At 36.3% G+C, this 24,594-nt stretch overlaps 1 protein-coding gene across 5 annotated transcripts in view; it reads left to right on the forward strand.

The window, feature by feature from the left end:
• The first annotated feature begins 104 nt into the window (after positions 1-104).
• The window catches only part of SHLD2 (shieldin complex subunit 2), a 33,620-nt gene continuing 9,130 nt past the window's right edge, over positions 105-24,594 (forward strand). Inside the window, exons 1-3 of one of the 5 annotated variants that reach the window (XM_027698636.1) lie at positions 105-204; positions 1,892-1,981; positions 21,732-24,224. In XM_027698636.1, coding sequence (XP_027554437.1) covers positions 22,712-24,224 — 1,513 coding nt within the window. In that variant the 5' untranslated portion in view covers positions 105-204; positions 1,892-1,981; positions 21,732-22,711. Of the gene's footprint in view, positions 300-836; positions 1,982-8,193; positions 8,312-20,325; positions 24,225-24,594 lie in introns of those variants that run through there. The other 4 variants (XM_027698634.1, XM_027698637.1, XM_027698638.1 and 1 more) reach the window with 4 other exon arrangements.

Raw genomic sequence — 24,594 nt, forward strand, 5'->3', positions numbered from 1 at the left:
CGCGGGCCGGGAGGGGGCGCGGCGGGGCCGGGCCGGGGCCGAGCGGGGCCTGCGCGCGGCGGGAGCGCGGCCCGGCCCCTTCCCTCCTTCCCTTCCCTCCTTCCCTTCCCCTTCCTCCGGCACGGCCCTGCCTCCCCGCGCCGGGGGAGCCGCTCCACTGCCCCAGGGCCGGGAGCGCTGCGGCCCGTGAGGAAGCCGGCGCAGGTAGCTGTGACACGCTGCCCTTCAGCCGGGTGGAAAACGGGGCCTCTCTTGGCGCGAGTGCAGCTGCGAGCGGGGGTGTGTTCACACCGAGCAGGGTACAGCACTCGCAGGGAAAGCTGCCGGGATAACCCGGCTTACCCACGTGTGTTTAGGTACCCCCTGGCAAGAGAGGCTGCAAGTGGAGCTGTTAGCAGGGCAGCTTTCAGAGAACCACAGAGGCACTGGGGCTGGAAGAGACCTCTGACTTTTATCTGCTTTGTGTAGTCAACTGTTGGCCTTTTGTTGGGTGTTGGTCTATTAAAATCCATGTCTTTTATGTAGCTCGGGTATTTACATCTCTAAGACTATTGCTTTAAACTGTGCAAGATCTGCTTTCAGAGCGTGGGTGATAGTGTGTTGTACTATTGAACCATGTTCGTTTTACAAGTATGGGTCATTTTCTGTAGGTTTGGACCGCTAATTGGAAAATACAGTGGGGTGTTTCTCTTTTTAGGCTTGTGGGAGGCCAATGCCCTTAGGGCAGGAATAACCAGGAAGTTGGTTTATCTCTATGAGAATCTCTCTAACCACTGTGGACATCCAAGGGCTGTGCTACAAGGCTTATGGGCAAGTAGTTTAATGTGTATTTGTCAGCAGGAAGCTTAGTCATAGAATCTTTGAACATACATAAACTCTTTGGGCAATTGATACTCAGTTTTTATCTTGATATAATGTGGTTCTCTGTGCCAAGATTCAGAAGAATTTGTCATAAGGTCCGCTAATAAGACTGCTTCTTATCTGTAATGAGGATGGTTTATAACTGTAGCCTAAAGAACAGAGATCCTTGATAGTAAGTGATATGTAAAATAAAACAAGAAAGGAGTTTGTTCTTAGGTCAGTTTGTTCTTTGGATGTTCCCACAGGGCTTCAGAAACAAACTATTGATTTGCTTTTCTGTCAATAGTCTAGGTGGTTCATGGAAAAGTTCTATTTTGGTGTTAATTTTGAGGTCACAGGGTTGTATCGGCTTTGAGGTACTGTTCGATTTCAGTCATCTGCAGGTTCTCATTAGTTAAATCTCAATTTCTCTACAAGTTCTTGAATTTTTCTTAGGAAAGAAGGTGGTGAAAGGTCTTGTGGCAATTAGTCCTTATAAGCTAATTATTTTCACCTTGTTCCACTGGTTAGAATACCATTTCACATACACAAAGGTTAAATGAAAAATATGATTAGCCAGTTTGGTCAAGCACGTAGAGGTATATCTTAAGGTTAATGTGCTTAGCTCTTATCCTGTTTTCAGCTGTGGTCTCTCTGATTTATGAGCTTCACTTAATTATCAGCTTGCAATATCAGGCTGTGTTTGCAGTACACATTTGGGGATGTATTTGAGACTAAGTATGGGACGTGATAGTGAAGAGAACCAAGTGGATCTCTGCAGAGGTTCAGTCACACAATTGTATTTGGAGCAATGCAAATACACCAAAGCCACCCTCCCTTCTAAACAGGACTGGATTTTTGACTAAATATTCAACAAGCTCTGTGCTGAATGCTGAGAATAATTAAATCAGGGTGTTAATTTTCTTAGCCTTTAAATGTTAAGATAGAAGATAACGAAGGATTTTTGTTTGCACATTTTTATGACTGAAATAATGTGTACAGTTTACAGGCAGTTTACCAAACTCCATACCATATTTCTGTTTGATTCAAGTCCCTTCTGGAGACAAGAGGAGTGACACTGCCTGAGGCTATCCAAGTAGAGCAACAGAAGTCATATACCTGATTCCAGTATTCTTATGTGGTAAGTGGTGAGCAGGTGAATATTTGTCAGAAAATTAAAAATGGCATGCTTTAAACTGAGTTCAAGCAAGTATGAAAGTGGTAGTTGAAATAATGAAAGAGGAACTGTATCATCTTTGCTCTTGTATAGCATGTGAGATGCAATCAGAAGATTCACATTTGAGTAGCATCAGTAAAAAACCACTGACTTCAGTAATTTCATACTGGATGTTTGTCTTAGACCTACATCTGAAGAGAGACATATATAGAGAAAACTCAATACCTGTGTGGTAGGAGCTGTCTGTATGATTCATGGACTTTTGCAGCAAGGTCATGTTCAACTGTGCATGCTTGATAGGTATCTGTTTCTATTTAAAATCTGTGAAGTATAGTTAAGGGACACAAACAAGTTGATTTAATTTCCTAAGCTTTCTCTAAAACATCTTATATAGAAATGTTAACAGATTATTTTTATTATATTTATAATAATAAACACTGCATTGTGCCTTCCTAAAGCAATCTACAGTTTCAAGATGTAAATTATCAACTTCATAACAAGTGGAGTAATTTTCTATGTGCCAGATTTTAAAGTTTTATTGAAAAAAGTGATCTAAGACTGGAGCCCAATACTTTCTGCTTTAATTCATAATATTATTTGAAGTATTAGCTATTTGAGATTATGTAGATGACTAGCATAATCTTTTTCCTGTGTCTAATATCATTAATAATGGTATCATAAATGGAAGACATGCTATTATTACAATTAAAAGGTAATTTAGGTTCACCTTGGTGTTACCTATGAAAGTTTGGCAAAAACAGTCCCAGGATGGACTGATGCTGAATTCTCTCAGAAGCTAGGATAGCTATTCCCAGCTTGCACTCCAGTCTTCTTACCAGCTGACCAAAAAAAATGGGAACAAGCAGAGAAGTGGCAAATGGGGGATTCTCACAAGGCTCTGAATTTCTAACTCTGCCTTTGTCTGACTAAGCCCTTCAAATCCAGGGGAACGATGGGGTTGCCTCCTGTGCGGAGACTCCAGAGTTTGAATCCATTAGACAACATGCTCAGGAGAAAGTTGATCTGTACAGTGGGCAGAGAACAAGTTCCTCTCTGTGGTAAACTGTCTTCTGGGAAGGGAAATTGTTTTTCAAATAATCTGCAAATGGAATTAAAATTGTTTCAGCAAGCTTCATTTTAAGCTGTCAGCCATATCAATCACATAAAGCATTTGACAGTTCTTACTTACCCTTTCTTCTAAGAATTGATTGAGATAAATTCCAAATACTAGTAACACTTACATACAAAGACTTATTTTCCCTATTGATTCCAGAAATAACAGGGCAAGTTGTAAATCTGAGGTTCTAGCCCAGTGGGATGATTTAGAATATTATATGAGTTGAAGCAGGGTCTTGTTCACCTTTGAATTTGTAATGTGAGCAACTAGGTTTCCCTTCCTCATTTCACCTGAAATTGCAAAAAAATGCTTATTTTTTTTGGACACAAGTGTTATGCTGTATAGCCTCATGTAGACCTTGGCAGTGTAACTAAATAGGTGAGAGCTGGGGTTGTTGTCTTATCCCAAACTCTGCTGCAGAAACTGTTCATTCTCTGAGTCAACAGATCTCTGGACAGTTGCATAATAGTTCCTGTGAGAATGGGAGGATATGATCTGACAGAAATATTAACTGTAGTGCTGTTCACACATCTCTTGGCTGAGATCCTGTGCTTCTGTTAAATAGAGGGCATGCAGGTAAGCAACAAGTATGTAGGACTTCACATAAATCCTCTTGCATTGGACCTGACTGCAAATTGTGGGAAAGTGTACTAAAATACTACCAAATAGCAATCTGATTATTTTCCAGATCTTTAGCTTGAGATATTCTCAAGTTTCCTGGGCTTTATTTTCTGCCTTCACAATGCTTTAAAGTAAAACTTTGTGTATAATTGGTTTTGGCATGGCATGTGAAAACAGAGGTGGCAGTTTCTTCGTCTGCAGGAAAATGTACCAGCATTCAGTCTTCAGAGTAATGGTGGGTAATGTTGGTACAGCATTTGTTCTTTTAAAGATGTGTTGTTTTATAAAGCAAATATACTACAGCCTAAAGAGTCTAATGAATTATTAATGTAATCTGAGCTTAATTTTAATTCCAAATTTGTGAATAAGCTGTTATACTCTTAAGTGCCACATTTCTTGGTAATATTCTTCCCTTTTTATGCCAAGCCAGCACATGATATAACAGGAGTGAAATGAGGTGTGTGGAACAGTTCAGTTGTCTGGTTTCTGTGTTGCTGGAGGGCTGGCTCTGTAAGATGCTGTTACAGGCAGCATGTGAATTAGGTGAATTCCAGCAGATTCCTTTAATTTGTGACTGTCTATATAAGCACTTGTACCAAATGAACACTTGACTGGAAATCTTCATTTCCATCATCTGTTTACAACCAGTTAGGCAGTAAAGCTTATTAAAAGCCTTTTTACTGGTAGCATAACTTATCAATACTTAGATCTATGGGTTTAGAGACTTTTCTTTCCTCTATAAATAGCTTCAGCTGTGTTCAGCCACATCAAAGCTGGGAGCAGTCTTGCAGGTTTTCTTCATTTGCTCCCTTTGCCTTGAGAAAAAAAGAACCCAAATTTGGTGGTTTTCCAGGCAGGCTGCAGAAGTTAGATTTGCACATGCTGCAAATTTGAGATGTGCCCTCTGTAATACTGCGAAATTGGAGATTATTTCCTGTTGAGATAAAGACTGTAAACCTTTCAATATTTTGTGTTATTTATGAGATGCTTAGGTACCTGTGGTCTGATTATTTAACATTTTTATGTATTATTTTCATTAAATTGATCAAGTATAAACTGCTAACATCATATGTAAATAGTAACTTTTTTGCTTGTCTTTAGCACTGTAAAAGTAAGGAGTGAAACTCATAATTGTACAAGTAAAGTAGGAAGCTCTTAGGTTTAGCCTAGTAGGGGACTAGGCTAAAGCAAGTGGGTTTTTTACTAGAGTTATTGCTACAAAAATAATCTGTAGCTGAGCAAAATAATATTTAGATTTATTATTTAATCAGTCATAAGATTTTTTTACTTTTCCAATACTTCTGCAACAAGATAGCATTCTTATTTCAGAATTGTGGCAGTAGATTTATTAGTCTGTTAGCCAGAATGTGAATTTGACAGGGATTCCTAATTTTCTTAGTGAAAGGTACTTGAAAAACCCTCAGTAAGTGGACTAGTCTACCAATGGTTCAGAGCAAGTGTCAGAGAGCAGTTTGCTGAGCTTTTAACATGTTAATAATTCTGTTGCATACATCAAAATATTGAATAAATTCTGCTAACTACCTCATGAGTAAATATTTTTGATTACCATGAAAAGTGGTGGTACTTATGTTTATTACCTTTAAAGACCTTCTGTCTCCATCTGTTTATATAGTTGCTGTGCATGATGACTGATGTTGCCAACTGGTTACTTCAGCTCTGTGACAGAGCAGATATAAAAAGCTCTTCATGTATACAGAGATGATGTCCTCATCTCCTGCTCAGACAGTCTATAGATATGCAAAAATTCGGAGTGCCATACTTCAGTTCTGTTACTGTCAATATATTGCTAATAACTATAGCCAGATAATAAATATTAAATATGCTTTTTTATAACACATATTTCCTGTAGCCACCTGTGGTTTTCAGATGGGCAGGACAAAAAGTAACTTTCTGTGGAGGCTGTGGGTCTGACCTGAAGCTTACTAAAGTCAGTAACCAATTAATCTGAGTTCAGTGACCTTTCCATCAACATGGCCCTTCATTAAGTGGTAGAGGCTTTTATTAGGTCAGTGTGAAGTCTTTTCCTTTCTCGGATCCTGTATCAGTGAGAATGTGTTCAGGTAGCTGCTTTTGTCATTGTGGAATCATCTTTAGCTTTTGCTTGGTATTTCCTCATTTCTAATCTAAAAGACAAAAGAGGGCATGATACCAAACCCCTATATATTTGGGATTTCCATCTAGCTGTTAAATGGGTTTGAAATTAGCTGATGAAAAAGCTAGTAGTGGGAAAGTTGACAGATATACAGGCACAAAAACTTCCACAGGTGCACTGTGAGCATGCCAGCTTTGTTCCCTTGGATAAGGTTAGGAGGGGAAGAAAGTACTTTATCAGTTTATTTCCTGGAAATTATGTCTTTTAGAGAATTGGTGTCTATTTGACTCAACACAGCAAACAACAGAGAGTGTAAAGTGGTTTGCCAGGAGTGAACTAAGAAGTAACATTTACAATTGAAATAGAGGGGTTTTTGCAACTCTTGGTGTCCTTGACGATCTGGCTGAAAATTATACCTGAGATCTTACCAGCCTGGAATCACAGCATCAGAGACTGCAAACCAGTTTTTTCTTGCTTTAATACTCAATTGACAATCAGAAGTTGTTGACATAAATGTAGTGTGTATTGTTTAAATAAGAAACATTAAAGCTCTTACAAACTAGAGGATACTAGTCCCCTGTAGTGCTTTTGTTTGTGTTTCTATTGGCAAAATCAACTTTAGCCTCTTTCACTTTGGAAGTGTGGTTATGGAAATCAGTATTGTTAAAATATGTTTGAATGCTTAATCCTTTGTAAAGTATGTTGGTGGGTAAGCCCAGATACAAAGAATTAAGAACTGCCACTTAAATTTGTTAGTACAATTGAAATTGGCACCATTTGTCAGAAAAGTCCAGGAGTACATTTGGCTGGTATTTTTCAACACATTATGGATTTCCTGAAAAAAATCACTGGTTATGCTGGATGTAAAAATGAGTATGTGGTATCTTTTCTTAGTCATCTTTCACAGACACCAGGATTGTTCACGGTGCCCACTGGATGTTGAGAACAACATAAAATGTCACTGTTGTATAGCTCATCCCAGAGGAACCTCAGAATGGGAAAATAGGTCAGAATAAGAAATAATTTCTGTTTTAATTAAATTGTCCTATCTTGAGCACACTTGAACGTTTTTTTGAAAGCTCTGTATTTAAAATAAAGTAAACATGTTTCTGTCCTTTTGTTCTGTCTTCTAGATAAATGGCTTGGTTTATTAATAATATCCTATGTAAATTAAGTTACATATGGTGCTTAGGTGCCCATATATCAGTCCTGTTAGATGTATAGCCATGCAGTGCCAAACATCAGTGCTAGTTTATGGAGTTGTGGCAAAACCTGCACAGACAAAATCTGTGCATCCTGGAATGTTTTCTAGAGGCATTGCAGCTGTCATTGTTACCTGGTGCTGGTGTGGGAGCAGTGGGCACCTTAAGGAGTAAGGTTGGGATGGGCCACGTGTTGTCCAGTGCCAACATCCAGAGATGACATGAGAACAGTTTGAAATTCCTGCTCTAAACCCTCGGTACCACCTTAGAATCTGACTTAGATAAACATTTCTTTTAGCTAACAAACTGAAGATTTTGTGCTGCTCAAGTTTTTCTTGATTATTGTTTATTGTCTAATCTTGTCAGTGTTGGCAAGATAATGTCTACTTTATCTGTTCTGTATGATCCCTTCTGTTCTTTCCTTTGGAAGTCAGTAGGCTGAAGTTAAGTTTATTTTGAAATACTGGTAAGGTAGAGTCTCTGCTTATAATTGGTAACAGATTTTCTGATTTCAGAAGGACTAATTTATTGTGGTCTTCTGAATAAATGAGTTAAAATCACCATGGAATTTGTAAAAGCTTATCCTGATTTCTTTTGTCTTATCACTTTTCAGATAAACCATGTGTTTTTCTTTAGTTTAGTAAAGGAACATTAACTGGCAATCTAAATAATGCATGCTTTTAGATTGTTCAGTTATCATTAGAGATCGATTTTCTTGAATAGAGGATGCTTTGTGTTCATCCCGGGTTTATAGGCTACATTATCACCGTGTCAGTTACATAAATAAATGTAACATTGGGCTATATAAGCGGAAACTGAGCTTCTTCCTCATGTGACAAAAACCTCATGAAAGTAATAGAGGCGAAGGAGGAAAAAAGAAACCAGTCTCCTTCACTGTTCTGTTCTCCCAATATACTTAACGCCTCACCTACCAGTGAACCCAGACTTGCAGTGCAAGTCCATTAATGTTATCTAGTTATAGGTGTAATTTATTCTTGTTTATTACACTGCTAATTCTGTGAAGGTTATTTTAAGTCAAAGAAATTAATGGACCTGTTAACTAAAAGAAAAAAAAAGTCTGTTATTTGGCAAAACACTGTACTCATCTTTTTTTTTCTCCAAGGTGAGTTCTGACGTCACAACAGAATATACCTCGCTGCCTCAGGACTTAAAGTAACTCGTAACATTTTTGAAAACTAAGACTTAACTGTGTGGGTATGTTCTACAGAACAGTATATAAGGTAAGAGAGAACCTCTTTCAAATAGTGAATGAGATTCAAGAACTAAACAAAAAAAAAAGTAACATCAGATGCCCTGTGTTAATCCCAACTTTGAAGCATTTGATTATTTTGTGCTGATGTAGGTCAGCACATGATACCTCAAGTAGGGAACAAAAGCAGAGAAGGACAATAAATTTGGTGTTGTGGATAGAGAGAGAAAGTTGCAGATATAAAAATTGGATGACCACGGATGATGCATGTTGGAATCTCAGTAGGTAAGCTGAAAAGCTGAGGCGAAAAGGATAGTTTTGTGACAGTGCAATGTTTAAGGTATGAGTATGTAAGATTCACTCAGTGAGTTCTCCATTTGTTTAAATTTACTGTGCAAGCCAAAGTAAATTACTTAACCTTTCATTCCCTCAGTTCCCATGAGAAGAACAGATGATGATAATTTCCCCCCACTTCTTAAAAGTATGGGAAGGACAAATGCATAAAGTATTTTTTGGAACCAAACTGGTTGTGCAAATTTGCACGGTCCGCACATCTGAATGAATATAGGCCAGAAATTACAGAGCACAGGCAGTATTTATTTTTAAGGAGAAACTTCTGGAATTTGCTTTTCTAATAAACTAATACAGTTTTTCTTTCCTGTCAGACTTGGGTTTTCTCAGGAAATACAGGAAAGTCTTAGATTATTTTCCAAAGTGTTAAGTAAAATTCTTTTTGTCTTGAATGTCTGTTCTTTATCAATTCACTCATTTTTCTCCTTCTTAGGAACAGAAAGAGTGAGCTCTAATGGAATTACAGTTAATTAATTTTATGTTGAAGATGATGAAAAATAGACATTATATAGGCTTTTCCAGGTTCTGTTGGATTAAAAGAATCCATAGAAATTAGTGTTAGAGAAACAGGCAGAAGTTCTCTTGGAATGACAATATCTGTAGCTGCATCCATAGCTACTTTAATGTGTCTGTTTGAATAAAAGGAATGATTGTCAAATATATTATTTACGTGTTTTGCCAGCAGATTTAATTTCAATTATTTTCATACTGTATGCTTCACGTGTCTGGAAAGAAATGAGACTTTCAGCAAGTCTTTATCCAACAAATTGGATAATGGCAGGTGAAGAGTAGGTAATATAACTTGACCTGTGGCTTTATTTGGTTATAAAAATGTCTAAAACGCCAAGTAAGGTGGAATTACTCTACAAACAAAGGAAATAAATACTGGGATTGGCACCAGTTCTTTGGGAATGTGCCAGTCTAGATATGATTGTGCTTTTTTGCTGACAATGTCAGATCAGCTTGTTTAAAGCAGTGTCGTTTTTTGAGCTTTATCTACACTTGGTTTTGGTGGTGGTAGTGGTGCTTTTTTTTCTATTTTGTGACCCTAGACCGTAAAAGAACACAAAATTAAGATGAGATGGACAAAGGTGACTTTATCTGCATGGACTGCTAACTCTAATTGACTCGTTGAGACTGTGGACATTGCAGTTGGGCTATTCCACAGCTTCCTACAGATCAGTCAAGATCAAACCTCTCACTGCATCAATTCTTGTAAAGCACTGTGAGTTCTAAAGATCAGTGACAAGCTTCCTTCCAGTAGTTCAGCTCTTGACATCTAGTTCTTGACCTGAGAAGTCAGTATTTCTTTTTTAGGATAATAGGACACGGCTACCCTTGAAGTATCATGAGTACTGTTATTAACGCAAAGCATGGTGGCAAATTTTTGTCATGGAGCCTGGAATGACACTGGAAATCTAATGTAACGTGGAAAACCCTAAGTGACTTTTAAATTGGAATGGCTTCAGTCCACACTGAACTGTATTTTGATTTATATAAGATGAGCAATTGAGAATTTGAAAGAATGGGGTTTGACCTATTCAAGTAGGGTTTCCCCACCTCTTTCTGAAATACTTATTTTGGCTGCAAGACTGAGGTTTTATGTACTTTAAAATTACCTGGATATAAAATATAAATACTTATTTTTTAGACACTGTGTTTCCCAAGTTAAAGGGATAAACGTAGGTAAAGGGACTTGACAGTTGGTTTCCATTTGGTATTAGAATTTAAACTTCCTTTTGGGCTGGAAAAGTAACCCTTATTTGTTTGCCATATTGAGAAGGGAGCATCAAGTAACATCATAATGTGTAAAGGAGTCAAAAACTACACAATATTATTACACAGTTCTTAATTCTTATTATGTTACCTTGTCCCTCTTCTATATTTGCCTTTTTTAATGAAGAATGCAATTTAAATGGACATTGCTTTGGATCCAGCTTCATCAAATCAAATTCTTGCACTTGCTTCTTTTGTGAAACTTTCCATCCATGCCCTTATTAATTTATTTCTCACATTGATCAGACTGTTCAGTTTTCTGCGTGTTTTTTCCCTTGGCAGCTGCAGTTCATAATATATTTTATAATATATTGTGATGTCATAGAAGTGACATGAGAAAAACACGTTAATATTTCAATTCTCACTTGTCTCTGAATACCTTGTATTTACTGAATGAATACTAACTTTATTTTGAGGAAGATGCCTTCAATTATTTTTTAATCTGATTTCAGTAATATAAACTGAATCTCCATTTGTTGCTTTTTAGATTTGTCCTGACAAATATGATATCTTAGCAGTTTGGTTTTATGTGTTTTATTTATCTCAAATTTTTCTTCTGCTCCAGTGTTTCATAATGGTTAACATGAGATATGGCCATATTTCACTTAAAGCTTGCCATGTGTGCATGGCTTCTAAGCTGCCATTCTTTTGGATGATATATTAGTTTTACCTGCAAGATAAAGATTGTATATATATGTGGTGTTAACATCAGTATAGTTCTTGCAATGCAGTGTCAGGTAACTCAGAACATTAGCTAAGACAGAACAAACTGTACTGCTTGTTGAAATTCTTTCTGCTCTGTTGTAAAGGTTGCTAATCTCTGGAGAAAGATAATAGGTCACATGTTTAATAGCATTTTGGTTTTTCTGCTTTATCTGCTGTTTTAAAAATCTTTTAAAGTTAAGCTCATATAAACAGGTTTTACTGCAAAATTTATGGGAGGACAAAACCCATATGTATTTACTCATTTCCTGTCAAAGGTCCAATACTACAATAGCTGATTATTTATAGTCTGTGTACTTCCTGACACAAGCAAGTAGAATCTGGAGTTACTCAAGTCATTAGCTGAATACAATGAGTACTTTGATATGGAATGGATACCAAGTTCCCTGTGTTTCTTCACCTCTCTGCCTTAATCATAATTTATTTTACCCCTAATTTTCCTCTTTTCATGTTTTCACAGAGTGTAAAGTTCATGTGTGTGTGCGTGGCACTGAAGTCACAAGTCACACACAGTAATTTTGTGTAAAATGTGTCAGTTGACATCCATTAAGGGCAGGTTACAAGACACTGTTCAGAGCTACTTCAGTACCAAACTCATTTGTGTGTTGGGGCATTAAAAAGAGCTGTTCAGAGAAAGATAGATTCCTAACATTGACACTGCCACTTCTGTTCTATATGAAAACTTCCCGCTTGTGTTTTTTTAAATATTTTTTTGAAGGCTGCTGTGATTTCAGCTTTGTTTGGAAGTTCACATGGATGTCTGGTAAAAATTATGCTGGTGTACTAGTAGCCACATTGGCCTTGTGTACACCATCAGTCCTGTTATTTCTCTTCTAATAAAGATCAAGTATAGAATTTGCAACATGTGTCAGATAGGAAAAAAATTGGATTTGCAAACAGGATTACAGTTCCAGTACACAAAGTATTGAGTAAGCTACGAGGTGACCATTTCTTAAATCTCTGCTCTTTCAGCGTTATATTGCAGAAAGAGGCAATTTATAGTTTTACTTCAGCTTGGAGCAGCTTCTGGAGGAACACAAATGGGTAAATAGATAAATGTTTTCAGTTTCCATCCTTGCCTCTTCATACTTCAGGAGCTTTGAAAGTTACACAACTTGAAATTTCGTGAATCTTGCACGTATTTGTGGGGTTGGTTCTGTCAACATAGTTGGGTGGTAAGACTGATCATCTGGAGTACCAGCTTCTCTCTGAAGAAAGGTGCTTTCCTCCAGGTGGGTTGCTGGTGTGTGTGAACATGTGAAGACTGCACATACTTGGCTGGACTTTCTCCCACAGCACAGGATGGAAGAGTTAGGGTGGGCAGGACTGTGTAGTACTGCAAGTAATAAAAGAACTTGTAAAAGTTATTGAAATAAAGGCATCTGAGTGAAGGTACTCAGCAATAGTCGTAATAGCACAGTACAGATAATAATTGAGTTATTGCCTCTGAAAAAACAGTGAGGAAAATGATGCACCTTTACTGAGAATACACGTACAAGAAGGTGTTTATCGGGGGTTACACTGTTGTGCACTGCTGTTACATCCTGTGACTTAGAACAGTAGAGGGAGACCCAAGATGACTTGTTACACTGTACCTTGAGTTTTTTTAAATCTACTTGAGATGTTTTCAGACAGCTCAATTACCATGGAAAAGGGTACAGGCCATATAAATGAACGTTTCTGATAATTAATTAATGCACTTTGTTTACATTTTGTTCGATTGTGATGATTAACTTTTCTGGGCATAGTAGGATAGAAATTGTGATCTACGTTTTTTTGAGGTATAATCAGTCAAATTACTTTTAATAACTAGTCTAAGCTTTCAAGTGTGAGAGAAAAGTTACCTCTTTCAAACAAGGAAATTTTCATCTAAAAGGCACCTTTGGCTCAGTCAGCTGTGTTGATAGTTACTCAGTGTCACCTGTTCCCTGTTAAAGCTTAACCAGTTTGCTAAACTAACATCTATCTAAACCATTGAAATGTAAAGGCTTATATATTAAAAAGCTAATGCTAATTTCCTATATGTCTCATATCTTATTTTTTTCCTGGGTAAATGCCAAAAGACTTGAAAATGTTCTTTTTGTTTCCAGAAGATTCACTGTAGTTCTCACTCTCTTAAAATACTCAGAACTTTTTCTCTTGGTTTCCTGCAGTGCCCTAGTAAATTAACAACTTTACTCCTTAGCTGTAATACCTGTGAAAGAGCATTTGCTTGGCTGACGTTCATACAGTTCCATGAAGGGGTTGGTGGCTGTGTTTCTTCTGTAGCCACAATAAGGGGCAAGTGTGCAGTGAGCCATCTGTGATCTTTGTAATGCTGTTGACCAGTGTACAGAGACAGTTTGGCCCCAGTCTGAAGGTTATGTTTCCTTAAGGGAGCTTGATCTCTTAAAAAATCTTAAACCTCTCAATTTCTATATGGAAGAGCATATCTTTTACCGTTAAGGCTGAAATGTATTCTTGGGGTGTGTGCAATAGGGAAATACTAAAATAATCTTGAACTTGCTTTCCCTTTTCAAGAGCAGAAATTTCTAGATTTGAATATAAAAGTCAGTACTGTTGCGTAGTTAACATCAGTCAAGGCTTTTGCTTAAATTACTATACTCACATCAGAAGCATGTGTTACGAACCTTCTTTTTGAGACTTTAGATTTATAGAAGTGTTGTGTAAAGCCAGCTTTCATCTTCCTGAGATTTGAACGTACTGAGATCGGCTATTTAGTATATCAGATTGCTTTGAACCTCACAAAAATACACTAATGATACCACAGAAGGGATGTAGCTGCATACTACAGGAACAGATAAAATGTGCACATGTGGCTTTGGGCAAGGAGGGAATAGGTCAGGTCTGGTGCCATAGGTTCAGTCCTGACAAAAAGTGCTTGCTGCTGTTTCTGTTTGGAGGAAGGTTAAATGTTTGCTCTTCTGGAGGAATCCTGTATAAACAGTGATGAGTTAAGTAAAGTCCTAATTTAGCTATTGGTCTAAAGGTGTCTTGTGGGCTTGTTTGCAATCCAGCTTCTTCTGGACCTCCTTGTGTAGTCTGTAGTTTTGAACAGCCTTGGAACGTGTCTTAATGTATTGATGACTCCTTTGAGTGGGTGGCTGGTTTTTTTTGGTTTTTTTTTAGATAACAGACAGCAAACTTGAATTGTTTAGTGTTGCTGACAAATGAAAAATATCCCACTTGTCTTAAATGCAAGAGGAAGTGCAGCTTCTGTTAAAGTCTACTGCTCACATATCCACTTGTGGTGGGAAAGGCATTTTCCTAGCACTTGTAGATTACTTATATGGGATAAATCAGTAAACTTATGAATTATACCTTTTCAGCACCCTGTCTCCCACAGTACAAAAGCACAAGCACAGTCCTACCTACAGGTGTTGTCCAAAACATTGACGATATCCCATTTTTGTCCAAGTGGTCAGCATCCAGTTTTTTGTTATGGAACTTCATCTTTTTTGAGTGAGGCTTTTGTAAAGATGAGAAAATATTAGTGGTATTTTAGTATTTTAAATATTTTTTTTTCTGCCATAGTATGGAAGCCACATAAAATACAGAGGAATAAATTCTCTTTCCCAAACCACTGAAGCAACTGCAATTGAGAGAGCAGCCTTTGGTCATGGTTCTAGCCATGTGCTGCAACCAAATAATCCTAGTGATCTATGGGGAATCCATCTTGTGGATTCCAAAAACATTCATAATGGAAATTACCAGCGCACATCATTTGAACCTAAATAAGAATCCTTTTGTTTCAAATACATTGGATTTGTGCAGGAAGATATTCTTGGTTGTTATTATTACAATGTCTGTTGCCCAGTACCATAGTGATGTTTTGGCATTTGTATTACTAAGTCAAGCTGAAAGATACTTGCAGTTCTGGAAATAGATTTTACAGAAAGCCATTCAGTCAAAGCCCAGTGAATGGTTACTCAGTTTAGATAAAAGTTCTGTTTTACTCATTGGTCAAAAAATTCAATTTCAGAAAACAAAAAGACTTTTTACAAGAAGACAGTAGAAGGTGATGCTAGCCTGATATATTTTTTTTTATCTTCTGATACTAATAAATCAAATCTACAGAAGTGAATCAGGTGGAAGTAGGGCTATGATGATAATGTTAGTTTGACCAGTTGCTTTGCTTTCTTCTTAGGTCCTGTATTGTTTTATCAACCTCTGTTTATCAGAAGGATTCAGTCCTAACGTGGATTTTCATCAGTAATGATACCTGTGGATAATGTTCTGCAGACTTAATTATTTTTCAAAAAAAGCCACAATGATACCATTCTGATATTGTGAGGTTTTTTAATATGCTGAAATACCACGAAGGATATCTTTCTTAACAGAAGATATAGCAGTTTAGTGGTTTAAACAGTTATCACAAGTAAGGCTTTGGGGAAGGAATGTTCTGCAACAAAACGTGCGCGACACGTCTGTGTATCTTTGACCTTTTACCTTTATCTTTCTTTCCGATTCTAAAGGTCGCTGTTCTTTAGAACTTTTAACTTCTTTTGTTTTTGTAACAGCCACTGTATGTTCATATCTCCTTAACTATACGTTTTTATGTATTGCAAAACAAAAATCAATAAATAGCATTTACTTAAAAGGACATCTCAAAAGCCACAAAGGTAGTGGGGAAAGAATTACCAAGTTAATCACAAAAGCCTACTACCTTTACTCCTATTTTCAAACACACTGATGACCATCTCAGTGGCTGAATTGAAAATGTATTATTAGTGTTCAGATTTTTGCATCATTTGGTTCCAAAAAATAATCCTGATACAACTGCTCAGTAGATACCTCTGCATGATATAAGCTTGTATTTACAGACGAAATGTCTTTGTTTCAGATCAAGGGAAGTATTTTCCTTTTAGAGCACAACTTTAGAAACTCTGGCCTTGATCCTGCAGGCAATGCCATTTGATTGCTTGCCTTCTTTTTTATTTTAATAGTTCAGTAATAGTTATGAAGAACAACTTGGTGTTTCTTGCCTCTTATTCAGTACTTTGATTTAACGTTTCTAACAGTGTCAAGTCTGCGGAACTTCTCAGAACACTGATTTTTGGTTGAAATTATCTCCCTGCTGCTGCAGGAGTATTCAGGAAGGTTTCTATTGCAATGCCTGAGTCATAGGTGTTTCATATTCTAAAAAGCTTTTTGTTACTGAAAGCACTGCAGATAAGGAAAAAAATTTTGGTACCTCTTGTTTTTTGACTACATTGAGGCCAAATGGCGTTTCAGTCCTCTGGTAATAGCCAGTGAGAAGAACTAAATAGTGAATGGATTAATATTGCTGCTATTTAATGTAAATAGTAACCACTAATAGAAATTATTTTACGGTCAGTAATAACCCAAGTACCTCATTTAGAAGTAACTTTATACTAATTAAAGATACTTCTGTAGACAAATGAAGGTTTATGATTTTCATACCTTTTGACGTTGACTAGCAGGATTCTTGCTCTGCCACCATGTCTGGTTGGCAGCTGTCTCTGTGCACAGTATTCCAGAAACATGATGTTATTATAAGACGTTATTAAACCAAATAACCATCTTGGTATAAAATTACTTTTGGTTAAACCTGTCAGTTATAGATAGGACTACAGTCTTTGCCTGAAACCTTGTATTAAAATTCAGATAAAAGGTTTTTGGTGATTGTTACAATCACCAAACAAAGGATGACAAATAAGACCTTTAATTACGCATCCTGTTCATTTCCCCACTTGCCCACATGTCCACGTACTTTCTCCCACGTGCATGTTCTCTGTGCTTCTTGTTAGGTCCCACTAGCCTGGTCTCATGCAATCCACTTAGATCTCCTTGAGCTGCCATTCACTTACACAGATAATTTTCTTTTAAGCCTATATGATACATTCCTCACATTTGGACCAAGCTGCCTATTGATTTGGTGGATGGGTGCTGTTGCTGGTATATTGATTCACTTGCAGTGCCAGCAAGAGTTGTTGGCATGAGGATCATCCTTCTTTTTCTTGCACAAGTTGCAAGCAAATATGGAATAAGTTCATCACTTCATCCCAGAGTTGTTTCAGTTTATGTATGAAACTGTTACTACACTACTTGCTGTTCTGCTACTCTGAAGATGGCTATGAATAATTCAGTTTTCTTGTTGTAAGGTTGATGAATCAGTCCTTTAATTTTGTATACTACATGTAGGAGGAGTGTAAAATCAAATATGCGAATAAGGAAGGGGAAAGCTTACAGTAGAAGTTAAAATTTATAATTTAAAGAATATCCTAATTTATGTATTTCTTACTGGGCCACCTTTTCAGCAGGTAAAGGACAATATGATTGCATTTTGCATATTTTAGGCATCAAGTTATTATCTACTTGCTATTTAGGATGTTCATCATCAAGCAGTACCAAATCAAAGCTGCAAGTTAAAAGAATACACTTTGTCTCCTAAAACTTTAGTTTTGGGGATATATGAAAATTCTGGCGGGTAAAGTAAGTTACACTTTTGCATTATATTGCTATAATCCTTTGTCTTCTGATGTATTGGTGTCTGTTATTTTTGTAATTTTATTTGTAGCTTGAAGCTGTAGTATGGGACAGATATAAAGAAACTGTTAACTAGAGGTGGAATTAGTGTGATTTGCTTTGGGTGTATAGGGCTTAAGTAAAGACTTGATGGAACTATTTGGATGTAATTTTCAAAACAGGGATTTAGGCTACCATTAATATTCAGGGATGATAGGAAGCTGAAGCTATGTCACCCTCTTAAGTTACCTTGGCCTAATGCTTGGTGATTATCATGGTGAGTGAATACTATTAATGCATAGTGAAATATGGAATAAAAGTAATGAATATTTCTGAGGTATTTTAGGGGTACTTTAAGGTCATGTATGTAGCATCACACAACATTTCTAGAGTAACTATTGGAAGAGGATTTTTAAAACTGTTTTTAATTTTGTTCCATGTGTAGCAAATCGCTACAGATTAACAATCTATTAATAATGGTTCATTTAAAAAAAACTTTAAATTTAGAATTCCTGTCTTAGTGTTTAGATTGGAGGAAATACATTATGTAGCATATTGTATTTCTTGTAATAGATATATTAAACTTCAGTTGCAGTGTCTTGCAAATGTAAATCTTGCTGATGTAGTTACTGTTTTTTAATAGATCATTGACCCGTCAATCAGACTCTGACCATTTCAGAGATAAAAAACTAGGCTTTCATTGGCTATTAGGAATAGAGCACCTTTCCACAAATTAGGAAATGGTGTAATAATTAACAGGTATAATGGATATGTGCATTCAGGTTTCAGTTGTATCTTTATGAGTTTTAGCTCCTGTTATCTGTAGTGTAGTTAACCCCCTGTCTGCCCACAGATAACTTAATTACAGTATAAAATGCTGATAGGATTGATAGATTTTTTTGCTTATTTTTTAAAGATCTATAATGAATTGTTCTTTCAGACTTTTTATTTAAAACAAGGCCCAGAACTTCATTAACAGAACTCATTAAAATAGTAATAATTCTGTTCTAAAGCATCATAACAAAGGTTCTGTACACAGTTTTGCATACAGAGAATTTAGGTAAACTTTAATTTATTTTTCTTTCTGATTTACAGGCTTAAATGATTTTAGGTACTGATGTTTCCTAGTATAGGAAGGAGTTTAGTATCTTTGACCTAAAAAGTCACTTGAAAATTGCCAATGGAGATGATTTGGTAGTGGACTTATTATGTGAACCAGAAAGTAGGCAGAGGTCAATTACCATTCCTAAGATCTAACTATTGTAAGAAAAATGTAAATTTTAGGTTTTGAAAATATAAATTATATTTTAGTTGAAAAAAATTCATAACATAAAGATTTAATTGCTTTGGTGTAATCATAGAAAGGCTTGGGTTGGAAGGGATCTTAAAGATCATCCAGTTTCAAACCCCTGCCTTGGACAGGTACACTTTTCACTAGACCAGGTTGCTCAGGGCCCCATCCAACCTGGCCTTGAATATACAGGTACTGCAAAATATGAATAAAGAAAGCAAATCCTAAGTTCAGAGAAGTTACAGAACTGGAAAGTTAAGGGAAACTTTCTGAATCTATGTGTAACTTACTAATCTTTTAACATGACAAGAACCGAAAGAGCAGTGATACTTAAAATGAGAGGCTGATAAATTACTATATAACTGGACTTTTACCAAGATAGAGAAATTATTTTTGTTTAAGAAAGTGCTTTCCTATTAAGGTATTGTTGACTTCTCAATTAGCAAACATTTCACGTTTTATATGCAATACTGTTACAGATGTGTTCTTATTTACCAGGTATTTATTCAGAACACATTTGTATGGAGGCTCACATCTTTAAATTCATCATTCTACTAGAAGACTGGCATAGACATCCTTCTATTATAAATGCAGTTTAATCTATCTCAAGGAAATTCAGTTGCCTAATGATACCAGTTGTCCCTATATGTTTATGGTAGTAGATTTTGGCAGTGTTCAGTTTATTTTGTTTTAGTACTGTAGCAAGACATCACTTACTATTCATACATCTTTTTCATGTCAATGCTAGCAAGGTATAAGGTGTGTTTATAAAAGGAAATATTTGGATACTCATATAAAAAGAAAAGTATTTTCAAAAGAACCCTTGATATTAGTCACAGATGTGTGTTTATAAATGTAAATATGAAAAGATGAGGCTTTTTGGAAGAAAAAGCAGAAATTTTTCAGTTATATTTGGCAGTGCCATGCCTGCCATAACTCGAGTCCTAATTACTGCAGTTGCAATAGGAATTAACTGGTTTAGACTACGCTGTGAGACTGTGCCAAAATCTTCAAAGTCCTCAAAATGAAATCCTCAAGGGAGAAAGGTGTAAGGGGCACAGTAGTTGTCTTTTTCAAGTATGCCAAAAGAACAGCTTTATTCAATTCAGACTCTGCATAAAGACACTGAGTGTAATGTGTGTGTGTATATATAGAGAGAGAGAGAGAAGAAAGTCTGGGGCTATTAGGATATGTTTACATTTACATTTTGTTGTTTTCATAAATTGGTAATGCTTTTGGTTAAAAATAGTATAGTAGTGCTTGGGAATTAAAAAACAAATCTAATTTTCCACGAGCTTAATATGGGGAGTAGACAGAATTACAAACAAAAAACCCAATGCTTATTATTTGATTCTTCAGTGATGGTTCTCCTTCAAGTCTTAACTGGTTAATTAATTGTACAACCCTGATTATAGGAAGAATACGCTTGAAATATGATACAGGATATCTCTGTAAGTGGAGTGAAGTACAGCTGCCTTTCTAGGATCTTCCTTTATACTGAACTTCAAGTATTGAAACAATATGTTTAGCCCATGAAATATATAATTGTCTAAAAGCTTTCCTTTGTCACTCTTTTCTGGCTTTAAGCTGTAAAGTGCAGAAATTTGCTCCAGTACAGTATGTGAAGTCCTGCATTTTATATACAAAGTAATCTAGGACACTTGACAGTTTTTTTAGTTTTAATTCTGAGTACTTTAAACTGTGGCATCTTAAGCACTAACTTTTCTATGACTGCAAATCTCTGAAAGGTCTTGCAGCTGCAGGTTGTAAGATGGCCTCTAAACATACTGTTCTAATTATCTTAACTATTTAGCAGCTAAATTAGCATTCCAGTGTCCACAGAACTCAAGAATTGAAGTATTGAATGGGCTCATTTAAAATGTACTATAGAACAAAAGAGGTTGAAATGGCACAGGCTTGTGTCAGAATTCTACAGTTCAACATCTTTTGTTCTATAGAACATATGTGCGCTAAATATTTTGGAATCCATTTGAACCTTTTATTCATTTGAACCTCCTTATTAAGAGACATTCGTATTAGTGTACCTAATTAAGAAAGATACCCATTTGTAAAGGCTGTAACCAAGATAATCACAAATGAAAAAGTTACCAGTAGACTTAGATATTTTTTAATTGAAGAAATTATTTAATCTCATCACTTAGGTTACACTTCTGAAGTTCGTTTAAACTAATCAAAACATTTTCTGTTTGTCATAGATTTGTTACTGAACTTGTTTTTATGTCATGTATTGGGTAGCCTTTTATCTGCAGAACTTACATCACTTACTTAGGGGTTCAACCTCACTAACACTTTGCTTTGTCTTTCCCTTACCTGGTCCGTTATTTTAGTGTTGAACTGTAAATTCTGTCTTTCTGCTTATTTGTATATTGCCATTCTTTACATAACTGAAAGCTTTCACAGGTTTGAGAATTGTCCTTTAAAAGTTACATTCTTATGAGACTAAATTTAAATGTGCAACTACAGAAGTTTGGATACTCTAATGTTTTAAGAGTTCATTTTTTAATGAGTATAAAACTGAATGCAGACAGTTACTGTGTTTTGTACCTTCTTTGAATTTTACCATATCTGATTTTAGTGGTTGTATATTGCTTTTCCAGTGACACCAATAATATACCAGAGATCAGTGTTCTAGGATGTTTATAGTTTTTCCATATTACAGTGATCTTTAGGAATATGCAGATTTATCGACCCCTAGTGGGGTTGTTGGGAAATGGTTGCTAATTTAATAAGTGCTAAATGAAAAATTTGCGTATTTTTCAATGCTGTATTTGTTTCAATGCTCTTTTCCTTCTCTTTACAGCTGGATTAGCTCTCGATTTTTTTTCTGGCATTCTCTACATCTGCAGAAGTACCTATTGCAGCAACTTCTATTAGCAAAACACTCCCAAAACATGTAGCTAGACATCAGCATTTTAATGAACACTTGTAGCTGTAGCTGCATATTTTAAAATTATATTTGTAATTATATAGCAGAAATTTAAAAAAAGAGGTCTTTTGTGCCATGTAAGGTGGGCTTATTTTAAAGTAGCTAGAAAAGCTACTTCTTGAGTCATGTGATACTACTTAAATGAATTAAAGGAAATTCTAAATCACCTACTCAAATTTGACTGACCTCTTAGTGCTTATTAAATGATTGTAATTTATTAGTAGTAACCTGAATGCTTCAGTTTCTTAAACCAATCACTTAATATAGTAGTTGTAAAACAGCATGTAAAATATTGCATTACTAGCAGACTTTAATTTTAAATGGGTCTAGTGTTTTTAATCATTTAGTTGAAACTATAATTTTCTGGGAGATGAAATTATCTCCTAACTGTGCTATGAAAGTTTCTTACAGGCATTTTTTTCACATAAATTACTATCAAAGTACTGAATAATGAATTCACATACAACTGTTTAATTAGCAATAATAAATGAAGATAAATAGCTCAATAATTAAACTTAATTTTAACTTCACTATAATGTGTTTCCAAATATCAGAATCAGAAACTAGGGAGTACTGTAATTTATTTTTCTATGCAAGTTTGACACAAGAAATAAATATTAAATATTTTTAAAATAACTTCCTTTTTTTTTAGATTTTGTACATTTATTTTTGTAGGCTTTAAGTAGTAAAGCAGTGTTTTTACCAGTTAAACTATGAAATGCTCCTTTGAATTTTAGGTATTTTTAAAGTTGTTAAGAGAAAGTCAAATTTTTTTTTTGCATTTGCTGATATTTATTATTGTGCTTATTGCATAAGCCACATTATTTAAAGTCAAACTTGCACAGCAGTCGAAAATGTCAAAAAGACCTCAGATTCATGTTTTTGTGGGAGCACCCCGTATTCCAGGCCCACTGGAGGTGTTAGAGCAAAGTAGTTCAGCCCCTACTGCTGAAAAATGGAGAGAGCTGCACTATTTGTGTGATGCACATGGTCTTTTTTCTGAAAAAGTCCAAGGTGCTGCTGACCCCTCAGTGTTCCAGGCAGGAAACTCCGTAGTCAGAGCAGTTCCTACAAGGGATGGCAGCGCTCAGCAGTCTGAACAGGGAAGGTCAGTGGCAGCAAAAGAATGTTTGACATCTCTTGTACCCATGGCAGTAAGTTGTGCCAGCACACCTGAAGAGACCAAAAGTTTCGCTTCTTCTGATTGTCAGATATCTAAAGATAGATACACACCTGCAAATGTAAATCAGGCTGCAGATCAACACCTTCCACAGAACTTTACAGAATCAGCTGGACAAGACGAACCATCACGTAGCTGCTGTTCAGACCTCACGGAGAGAAAAGCCGGTGGTTCGGAGATGAACGGTGCTGACATTTCCCAGTTGGTTGCCAGTACGAAGCAGATCAGCATAAATCTGTCTGTGGGACTGCAGTCAGGTGACAGAAGTGATCATCATGAACATCTAGGTCAATATCTGGATATGGTTTTCCAAAAAAGTCAAGAGTCAAAACCAAAAGAACCAAACGATTGTTCAAACTTAGCAGTGTCAACAGACACGGAATTTCGTAGTGTAGTGACATCAAGTCAGATGGCTGTTCTTGCACAGGAGCGGAGTGAGATGCTGGAAAGAATCATAGAACTGTCAGAAACAGAAGCAGGCAAAAAACCTGAAGAAAGGCAGTATGATCACTTGCTATTTGATTCTGGTGTTGGAACGTGTACTAATGTGGCTGAAAATGAATATAAGGAAGTGTATACAAACTCTCTTGATCTTTTCAGTTCTGAGGATGATGGGAAAAATGTTAGTTTTGACGCTACAAAACAAGAAGGAAGTGCTCAGGAAAACACAGGGAAATTACAAGAAATTGAAGTTCCTGCTGAGCACTTGGTAAATGAAATCCATATTGAACCATTGAACTCTGGGATATTGTGCTCTCAAGTGGACTGTTCTCATAAGAACTCCTCTAAAAGACCCCGCAAGTGTGAAGATTCCTTTCATCTTTTTCACTCAGCATTTAAAAGGCAACTGGTATCCAAGAGAGCTAAATTGAATTCTTCTCCACCTGGTCCTGGTACTAGAGTGGATCAAGAGAAGATGACAGAGTTCAAGAAACTTCAGAAGAAACTATCATCACTTAAGAATTGCTGCTGCAAAAATCAAAAGTACAATATTTTGGTCACAGTAGTACATCCTTGTCATATCAAAGAAATACAAGTAAAGACTAGACCAAAATCTCCATGTAAAGTTCCTGTAGCAACAATTGTTGTTATTGACCAGTCAGAAACTGAGAGAAAGGTGGTGCTGTGGCGTGGTGCTGCATTTTGGTCCCTCACTGTGTTTCCTGGGGATGTTGTACTGCTTACAGGTGAGAATTCTTTTATTTGCCTTTTTAAAATGTGGATCTTTAAAAGTATTAAAGTAGAAGTTTAAAGTAGAAGTTTTAAACTTCTGTGTAAAGTAGAAGAATATGTAACAAGTAATTTGGAACTATGGCTAAGCATTTGTGAGTATCTTTCTTGCATCACTTGCATTGTTCAGCATCACTTTGAACCCTCAGTCGTGCTGCCAGTGGAACACTGACTGTCCCACAGAGGTTTGCCCACAGACACAGCCATGCATTGACACTACAACGGTGCCATGGGTAGTCAGATGTATTCTGGAAGGTGTCAGTGTCTTACAACAGTTGTTCTGGAAAAGTACAAGTGCTACTACAAACCAGATGTGCTAGTTGTTCA

The sequence above is a fragment of the Neopelma chrysocephalum genome, unplaced genomic scaffold (assembly GCF_003984885.1).
Source record: "Neopelma chrysocephalum unplaced genomic scaffold, ASM398488v2 Primary Assembly neopelma1_131, whole genome shotgun sequence".
In the NCBI taxonomy this organism is placed as follows: domain Eukaryota; kingdom Metazoa; phylum Chordata; class Aves; order Passeriformes; family Pipridae; genus Neopelma; species Neopelma chrysocephalum.